The 9,880-nt window shown below is 41.0% G+C and overlaps 1 protein-coding gene across 2 annotated transcripts; it reads left to right on the forward strand.

Annotated features, from left to right (window-relative positions):
• Positions 1-878: 878 nt before the first annotated feature.
• On the forward strand, positions 879-9,345 carry CUNH5orf24 (chromosome unknown C5orf24 homolog). 2 transcript variants are annotated; one of them, XM_007461370.1, is made up of 3 exons: positions 980-1,091; positions 7,146-7,575; positions 9,300-9,345. In XM_007461370.1, the coding sequence occupies exons 2-3, from the start codon at positions 7,149-7,151 to the stop codon at positions 9,338-9,340; spliced, it is 468 nt and encodes a 155-aa protein (XP_007461432.1). In that variant the 5' UTR covers positions 980-1,091; positions 7,146-7,148; the 3' UTR covers positions 9,341-9,345. The 2 variants fall into 2 exon arrangements, with proteins under 2 accessions (XP_007461431.1, XP_007461432.1); XM_007461369.1 differs by lacking the exon at positions 9,300-9,345 and having other exon boundaries at positions 879-1,091; positions 7,146-8,936.
• The last annotated feature ends 535 nt before the right edge of the window (positions 9,346-9,880 follow it).

Consider the following 9,880-nt stretch of genomic DNA (forward strand, 5'->3'; position numbering starts at 1 on the left):
ATGATTTATGTATATTAAAAAAAAAAGTGTCTTCCTCTCGGCAGCCTTCCTAATACTGGATCCTCTCCTTTCTGACATTTTAGAATTAACGGACCGAAGAACCAGGGAAACATCTCTTCTGCTAAGTGGCTTGTATGGGGTGACCCATATGCCAGAAATCTCGCAACAGCTACATAGAAGGGGAGATTTTGTAAGCAAGCTAATTGTCCCATCTCTTCCTGTGATGGTGGAATGAAGAATATGGTAATTCAGAGGAGGTCATGGATATAAAAACTTGTTAAACTTTTAGCTTCACAAAATGAGGCTTTTCATTATTACGTGGTGCTAGGACTGAGGGCCCAAACACCTCATGTTATTTGAATATTCCCCATTTTATTTGCAGGTGAAGATCTCACCCCACCCATTCGTAACTAAAAGAGGCTGAATCCTTTTAATATGCTTTGGGCAGCACCTAGCACAATAAGGGATTAATAAATCTTTTTGCCAACGGTGATTAAAAGCACAGTTTCTGTAACAAGAATGCTGGGTTCAAATCCTGACTCCACTATTTATTAATCCTGTAATCTGAAAAATGGGGTCGGTAGTAGATCCAGCATCACAGGGTTGGGTTGAAAAATCCACGTTAGGAAGTTATCCCTTTGGGCGTGCGATCTGCACCAGAGCCTAAGGGAGCTCCTTCCTAAGCCCCACCTCCTGTCGTCCCCGTGCCGCGCAAGCGCAGCCCGGCTCCCTGGGCTACTCTCCCCAGGCTTGCGTGCTGGCCGTCGGCGGGAGATTGGGTCTCGCGACGTGCGTGTGCGTGTGCGCGTGCGCGGCACTCGCGAGCTCGCGCACGCCGCTCCTTGCTTCACGGGGCTGTGGTGGCCTCTTCCTGCTCGGTCCGGTCCTGCACTGTGAGCGGTGGCTGAGGTCGGAGCTGGGCACCAGCGTCCGCTTCGCCGCTGCCGCCGCCCTGCCTGCTTTTCCCTCTGTCTTGGGCTCTACGCGCAGTGTAGAGGTGCCGGGCTGGAAAGAGAGCGGCGCCAGCGTGAGGTTCCCAGCCGATGGGCAGCCCCTGGGCGCGCTGAGGGGCCGGGCTACTGGCGGCTGAGGTAGGTGGGCGCGCGGGGGTTTGTCAGACTGGCCGGGAGCAGAGTCGGGGCGGCGGGTGCTCGTGGAGAAGGCAAGGAGGGGGCCAGAATGAGGGCCTAGCCAGCTGGTGAGAACAGGTCTCCGACCCGCGCCTGAGAAGGGGCTCTGGCCTAGCTCGGAGCGAGAGGAGGGACCCCGGTCGTAGCCTGCTCTTCTCCGGGCTTGAAGCCATTATTTGGGGGAAATTCCTCCCGCGGCGGGGGGAGGGGTCACCCTTTTCTTTGCGAGGTCAGAATCCTCATTCCTCCCCGCCATCACTTTAAATTCATGCTTGCTGCCTTCGAGATGGACGTCTAGATGGAGTGGCCTGTGGACTTGACCAGCTTGCAGAACTCCGGTGCACGACAGCGGGCTATCAGTTATGATTATTGGAGAGGGTTCACAACCCTCTCTTTAGTGTGGGCGTGTAGTTGCTGCAAAGTTCTTATTGCTGATACATTAACAATCGCTTTCGGGCACAACAGGTAATGCATTTTTAAACGCCTCTTGTCAAATAAGGATTCCGGCACTGGGGAAACTGCGCCGTGGAGGCACAATTAAAGAGTAGAAAGAAGACAAAGAAGACCGTTATTTATGTTCTCTCCTAGTATCGGAACTTTCCGTGGTGGAGCAGGATGCGTCGCTACTGGCATTTGTTTTAGCCTTTGCTGAATAGACTTTCTGAGTGATTGAGGTCGATCACCAGTGGACTTTCCTTTAGAATTATAAAATCGCATATGATTTTAGCTAGTTGTTACAAGTCAAATGACCTGAAATAACCTCTGAGAATTATGTGGTGTTCACTTCTCGGAAGAGAGCAGAACTTGGTTTTCTTGAAAGGAAGATTTTCTCCATGTTTAAAAATGAATGCATTGTGAAGTTACTAAAAATAGATCTTTATGTTGACAGCGATGACTGCCACATTCAGGAGAAGGAAAAGGAATTATTTCGTAAAGAACAGCTCACGGAAAGACTTAAGGGGTTAAACACGCAGTAAAACAGCTTCAGGGATGGCAAGTTTTAGCATATGCTTTTAAGAATTCTAATTTAGTCATAGTTAAAATATATCGAAGCTCTTAGTGGATTCCCTTATATTTAGTGAACTATTTTAAAAGATTATTAACCTTTGCTAGTTCTGTATTCTTGGATTTCGTTCAGCCCAAACTTTCTAGAAATGTAGTATTCATTCTGACTCTATTAAGAAATGTGGCCTGCGTGCTTTCAATGAACTCTGTACTGTAGTATGGGAAGAGTCTTTCAAGAAAGAACAGTTAGCTGGCGAGACCTGAGGTGGAACCAGGGAGGCGTTATTAAATGTAGGATTAATGCTTGTATATGCACATACTGCATGCAAACATACAAATTCTGGGGTTTCCCTGGTGGCGCAGTGGTTGAGAGTCCGCCTGCCGATGCAGGGGACACGGGTTCGTACCCCGGTCCGGGAAGATCCCACGTGCCGCGGAGCGGCTGGGTCCGTGAGCTGTGGCCGTTGAGCCTGCGCGTCCGGAGCCTGTGCTCCGCAATGGGAGAGGCCACAGCAGTAAGAGGCCCGCGTACCGCAAACAAACAAACAAACAAACAAAACATACAAATTCTGCATGCGCCCGCCTGTGTGTGCGCGTGTGTTTATGTATGATGGTTATGCACACAAGGATCTAATGGTGCTGACTCCCATCTTAAAAAGTTGACACCTGAAAGTAGAAAGGGATTGGTTTTAGGTCTGTTTCTTGTTTCAGGTAACTTTTTTTAAAAAAAGATAAATTTACTTATTTATTTATTTTTGGCTGTGTTGGGTCTTTGTTGCTGCGTGTGGGCTTTCTCGAGTTGTGGTGAGTGAGGTCTACTCTTCGTTGCAGTGCACGGGCTTCTCATTGCGGTGACTTCTCTTGTTGTGGAGCACGGGCTCTAGGTGCGTGGGCTTCAGTATTTGTGGCACGCCGGCTCTTGAGCACGGGCTCAGTAGTTGCGGTGCACGGGCTTAGTTCCTCCATGGAATGTGGGATCTTCCTGGACCAGGGCTCGAATCCATGTCCCCTGCATTGGCAGGCAGATTCTTAACCACTGAGCCACCAGGGAAGCCCCTTTATTTAACTATTTACATGAGTAAAAGTCATAGTAAATTTCTTGTCCAGCTTCTTAATCAGTAATTGAGTAAGCAGAATATTGTACTGATTTCTTGGTGGTAGCAGGGAAGGAAAATATAGAACATATAGAAGACTTGCCCTTTAGAAATGTTCTTTAAGTCAGTATCTTACTATCTTCCCTGGGATAAAGAGCTTTACTCCTGTCTATTTGGGTCCTGATGCTTAGAATAGTGTTTTGCATGGAGTTGGCCCTCAATAAACGTGAGCAGTGTCAGAAGTTAATTAACATAATACAAACCAAATTCATAAATTCCTGGAGAAGATTAAAGTAGTTGAAGATGGGTGGATTTTTTTTTTTTTATTGCAGGTCTACTGTTTAAATGGTGTGTTTTTCTTCAGTGTTGGTTGTCTGAGTAAAGGATATGTGGCAGAATCTTGCTTCTGAAAGCCTAACATAATGTAAGCTGAGACTGTATATCCTGAGTGGTAATAGTTGGTGAATGTTCTGATATATTAAGAGAAAATGAAGTTAAAGGAAGTAAGGTCCAGAGGGAAGGTTTTGGTAAGTTAGTGATAGGAACTTAAAAGGCATGAGCTATAAACCATTGAAACAGATTATAGGAAAAAACATTTTCTCCCTTTACTGGCAGTGCTACTTGTGGAAGAGAACTGGTACCTTTCTATCTCTTTATACTAGAGCTTTCCAGCAGGGTGATTTCTGAATAATAAAATTGAAAAAGGGATCACTTTGGGAATTCCCTGACAGTCCAGTGGTTAAGACTCTCGGCATTTTCACTGTGTGGTCCAAGCCTCAGGGCACGGCCCAAAGAAAGAAAGAAAAAGTGATCACTTTTTCTCTTATAATTTGCTCAAAGGTCTCAGTGTGTTTCTCTTTGTATTTGCATGTGGGCTCTAGTCTAGTTTTATTGGCAATAAACTAGTATTTTGATTCCTATCTAATTCCTATGTATATTTCTCAGTTTATAACTTGTAGGGGAGAGGAATGTGGTTGGTCCCTTCACAAATCCCAACGTTGGCTTTTTTTCAATTTGGAAAACAAATCTATTTGATTTAGATGTTGTAGATGTTATCAATAGAAAGGTTCTGTGGATATTTGGAGAGGTTATCAACAGAATGGTTTTATGATTATTTGGAGAAGTTATCAACAGATTTTATGGATATTTGGAGAGGTAGGAGCTTAAGATGTGAATAAAAACTTCAACAAGAGTGTTTTATTTTATTTTTTTATAAATTTATTTATTTATTTATTTTTAGCTGAGTTACGTCTTCGTTGCTGTGCGTGGGCTTTCTCTAGTTGCGGCGAGCGGGGGCTACTCTTCATTGCGGTGCACAGACTTCTCATTGAGGTGGCTTCTCTTGTTGCGGAGCACGGTCTCTAGGCACGCGGGCTTCAGTAGTTGTGGCTCACGGGCTCTAGAGCGCAGGCTCAGTAGTTGTGGCGCCTGGGCTTAGTTGCTCCGCGGCATGTGGAATCTTCCCGGGTCAGGGCTCGAACCTGTGTCCCCTGCATTGGCAGGTGGATTCTTAACCACTGTGCCACCAGGAAGGACCAACAGGAGTATTTGAAATTGAGTTTTCTGTTTTCATTTTAGTATAGCTGAGTGATTCCCATGATAGGTGGCAGATTTTTCCCCCCAAGGAATATTTGCCAATGTCTGGAGAATATTTTGCTTGTCACAGATTGGGAGGGTAAAGAGGAGGGCTACTGGCATCAATAGGGTGGAGTGGGTAGACGCCAGGGATGCTGCTAAGCATCTTAAAATGCACAGGACAACCCTATCCTCCACCTTCCCCCACCCAAAAGAATTATCTGACTCAAATGATAGTGGTGCTGTTGAGAACCCCAGTTGGTTCTGAAGTCAGATTATCTGAATTTGTATTTGGCTTTACCATTTCCTAATGTGTGACCCTGGCAAGTTGCTTAAAGTTCCTACCTCAGTTTCTGTAAAACAGAGCTAACAGTATGTTCCCCATGGAGTTGAATTGTAGTGATGATTAAGTCAGATAATGTGCAAAGGGCCAAACTTATTACCTGGCACGTAGAAAAATCTGAAAAAACTTTCAGCTAATATCATTATATTTGGAACACATCTTGATGATCTCTTCTTATTTCTTTTTTTTTTAAACATCTTTATTGGAGTATAATTGCTTTACAATGGTGTGTTAGTTTCTGCTTTATAACAAAGTGAATCAGATCTCTTCTTATTTCTCATCTGAAATTAGAATTTGAGCAAATGAAGTGATAATAAACTCATTCTCTATCCTTGGGGAATAAGTGAAGAATCACTCCATTTAATGTTTGTGTTTAGCTCACTCTTGTTTTATGTTTTCAAGTCTATAAGGCTTCTGCCATAAACAAGTAGCTTCTCATTGTAAATGTTTTTCCTTCATAGTTAAGACTTTAAGCTAGCTGGCCAGTGGCTCTATATCTGTTGATTCTCAGCAAATATTTAGTAATGTAACTGAATTCAGTTCTTTGACTTCATTTCCTTTTACCTTTATAACTGAAATAAATTTGCAGTGGTTTTGGCTCACATTGATAATCTATTCTTAGCCTCTGGGAGTAACTATTTTCATAACTGAGGTTTTGGTACAATTTTACATTTATGAAAGGTGCAGGCGAACATCTAACAACTTGGGGCTGGACCTTCATGTACATTTGTGACTCTTTCAAAATATGAATTGGAACCCATGTGGTTTTTTTTGTTTTTTACCTTATTGAAATATAATACTGTAGTCTATATAGACTCTCATTTTCTGTGTGTCTAAACGATATGGCTAAATAGAGGAGCAATTCACAGGGATGTCTTCACAGATAGAGAGTTTGGACTATTTGTTAATAAGCCACAGAGCTCTTGTAAGGGAAGAAGATCCACATCATTATTTATGGTCAAGGGAGAAAGCAGTGTTGCACATTCAACTTTTTGTCTTGATAACCACACTTTTAAAATAGAAAATATTTTATTATGATTGTTACACGTATTTTTGTAGTATAAGTGTCTGTAGTTTCTATAAATGTTCACTTATTTCAGCTAATGGAAACCTTTTTTTTTTTTTTTTTTTTTTTGTGGTACGTGGGCCTCTCACTGTTGTGGCCTCTCCCGTTGCGGAGCACAGGCTCCGGATGCGCAGACTCAGCGGCCATGGCTCACGGGCCCAGCCGCTCGGCAGCATGTGGGATCTTCCCAGACCGGGACACGAACCCGCGTCCCCTGCATCGGCAGGCGGACTCTCAACCACTGCGCCACCAGGGAAGCCCTAATGGAATCTTTGTTTACCCTTTATGTTGTTATTGCCTCCTGTTTGGATAGAATAGTTTAAAGGGAGTCAGTACCTTTGGCCAACAGATTGTGTTCTTTCCTTGGTACATTCTATCTTTTGTAAAGTGTAACATACACTCAGGATTCTGTATAAATAATAAATGATGATAATGATAAGGAAGTGTCCACCTTGTGAAAACTGGCCAGATCAGAAGTATACATGTGGGAAATATAATGAAAGGCCAAAGGAAGACATTCTGAGAATGCTAGGGAAACTTAAGAAAAAAAGAATCATGTTAATAACAATTCTTGTCTTTATTATTATCTTTTTAGGATTTAGTAGTCTAAAAGAAAAGAGCCTACAAAATGTAACAGATTTCATGTACACACTTTGCTAATTCCTAAGCAGAGAACATTATAACTACAAAATCAGTACTAGAGTTATCTTGCATGGCATTTGTGCCTGCCAGTGATTAAATTGAGAAAAAAAAAAGTATCTGAATCTGCTGATGTGTGTTTGTTTATAAGTGGTCTGGAGTCCTGCCTGTCAGCTAATTTTAGAGAGCCTGCATAGTTGTTGGAAGACAGACTGTTTTCCCACTAAATGCTGTCATACAGATATATATTTGTATATGTGTATTTATGCATATTTGTCTTTTATTTTTGGTAGAAAATGATGCATCCCGTTGCCAGCAGTAATCCAGCTTTTTGTGGGCCTGGCAAACCTTCCTGCCTCAGTGAAGATGCCATGAGAGCTGCTGATCAGTTTGACATATATTCCTCCCAGCAAAACAAATACAGCCACACAGTCAGCCACAAACCAATGGCTTGTCAGAGGCAAGACCCATTAAATGAAACACACTTGCAGACTACAAGTGGCAGAAGCATAGAGATAAAAGATGAACTAAAGAAAAAGAAAAATCTCAACCGATCTGGTAAGCGTGGCCGGCCTTCAGGAACCACCAAATCAGCAGGATACCGGACCAGCACGGGCAGACCCCTGGGAACCACCAAAGCAGCTGGATTTAAGACAAGTCCAGGCAGACCTTTGGGTACAACTAAAGCTGCGGGATACAAAGTCAGCCCAGGGAGACCTCCAGGTAGCATTAAAGCTCTATCCCGTCTTGCCGATCTTGGTTATGGCTGTGGGACTGCTGCTTTTCCTTACCCTATGATGCATGGTAGAGCAGTTCATGGCGTAGAGGAAACCAGCAGCGAAATCAAGCCGCCCAATGAGTGAATGAGACAGGAAAGGAGGGCCAGGTTTAGAAGGAAGATTGTGAATAATCCCAAAGCTTCTTGGTTTTATTTTGACATACATGATTTTATGGCCTGGGCTTTCCAAATTTGTTTTCCCATTTGATTTTTTTTTTTCCTGCTTTTGCTCGGAAACTGTCATATGCTGGCAGATGCACTCAGGGCATAGCAGTGGCATTGTCTTTGTACATAGGTTCAAGTGTAACACCTATCTAAATCATTTTTGCTTTTCCTTTAGAGTTATGGTTGTGTCTCATTTCATTACTACTTTTGGGTCATTCTAAATAGATGCTTCATGTGCTAAACAACTGAAACCATTATACCTATTAGTTTGTGAAGTAAGCTTATAATATAATAAAGATAATATCTAAGGTATTTTTAACTGATGGAACAAAGCAAACTAATGATTCAGGATTACTTGAGGTAGTGGCTGTGAGGTTTTTTGTAACATGTTCATGAGACAAGACACAGATATTTGTATGCTTTGGCATTTACTTAGATTTCATATGTTAAAAATCTTATTTTTAATATTCTAGGTTTAAGCAGCTTCCTATTTATTGATCTACATGGCATTAATTGATTTAACTATTATTCCTTTAAAAATTCTTTAGTGTTTGCCTTTCAGCCATGTTAGGTTGTGTAGTTTTTAATTGCCTAAGAGCATGTATACCAAACACTACAAACAATTCATATTTACAAAAAAATAAACTTTTTTATAAAAACTGCACATTACATTTTTGGTGAAATATTGAATACAGTGCATTCTGAGAATAGCATATTTAATATAATAGGAAAAGAAACATTCTTAAGGTCTGCATGTTGCTATAGTTACTACATTTTGTCTTTCGTATACTTAGTTTTAAAGCATTATGCTTAAAACATTTATTAATGTTCATTCATTAAGAATATTTTTTAGTTTTTTTTGATAAATTGTCCCATTGCATTAGCAGTTACTGTGGTTTCAGGTCTGTATCTACCAAAGGACAAAAATTGAATGGTAGACCGTAAAACTGGTATAAACAAAATGTAGTTTTCTGACTATCAGAACCCAAATATTAAGAAGTATATAGGAATCCATCTATGCATGAAACATGTAAGAAATATGTTGGTTAGTTTAATTAAAAATCTCATGGTTGCTCTAGTGAGACCACTTCATTCAAAATAAATTTTTTTTCTGACACTGTTTGCTTTAGAAGCAAAATAGATAGGAAAGAAAAAAACGTATTGGCTAGATACGTATAGAAGGGACAGGGAGATATCTCTGTTCCCTCTTTCTGAAAGTAATAGTCTTTGTTAATATACATTTTATTTATTCTGAGTTCTAAATAAAATAAACTATTATAAACTTTGGATTTGGAAAAAAAAATCCACTGAACTTTAAAGTTACAGTGTATATGTATTTGTGAGCTTAAATGCCTTTGAGATTATAATGTAGATTTGCAGGACCCCAAAACTTTTAAAATAATTAAAATTTTAAAAGGGCACATACTGTGTTGTTTGGGCTTGCGCTCAGTTACTGCAAACTCTGACTGCAAATGGATGTCATGTTTCATACCTTTTTTATCAGGAAAAAAGCAGCAAGCCTTCAGGTGTTCCAGTGATGCCTGACACAATGAGCTGGACTTTATGCTGCTCTTTACAGTAAGAGGTGTTGCATTGTATGTGGGGACTGTGTGTGCACTGGCATCTAAGACAGTGACCTCAACAATTTTAGCTTTGCACAAACCATAGAGAACAATGTTGGATGACTACATATTCAGTTGTAACATTCTGGCAGCTAAATTGCAACAAGAGTTTCTTCTTGCAGAAGCTTAAAATATAAAACTTTTAAAATAATTTACTTTGAACAGTATAACTTCTGACACACACACAGATGCTTATGTCTTTATTCATATGTTCATCCATCCACTTTTATTATGTATCTGTCATTTAGTTGTTTCTCAAGATGATGTTCAGCAGTTGGCTGCTTAGAAATCCTCTTTTGAATTCCTGAAAACAGTTGTTTAATTAAATGTTCTTCCATGGAATTATATATATCACTGTCAAGGGTTTGATTGCAGGTTGTGTTTTATAGTACACCCATTTGACATTTCCCTTTCGGTTTATTTGCTTTCCTGATTTTGTTATACATGCTCTTTCTCCCTGCCT

Source organism: Lipotes vexillifer, unplaced genomic scaffold (assembly GCF_000442215.2).
Source record: "Lipotes vexillifer unplaced genomic scaffold, Lipotes_vexillifer_v1.1 scaffold217, whole genome shotgun sequence".
NCBI classification, from domain to species: Eukaryota; Metazoa; Chordata; class Mammalia; order Artiodactyla; family Lipotidae; genus Lipotes; species Lipotes vexillifer.

Excerpts from the sequence above, each read along its gene's own strand:
- CUNH5orf24 (XM_007461369.1), top strand. The coding sequence starts at position 7,149 with ATGATGCATCCCGTTGCCAGCAGTAATCCAGCTTTTTGTGGGCCTGGC.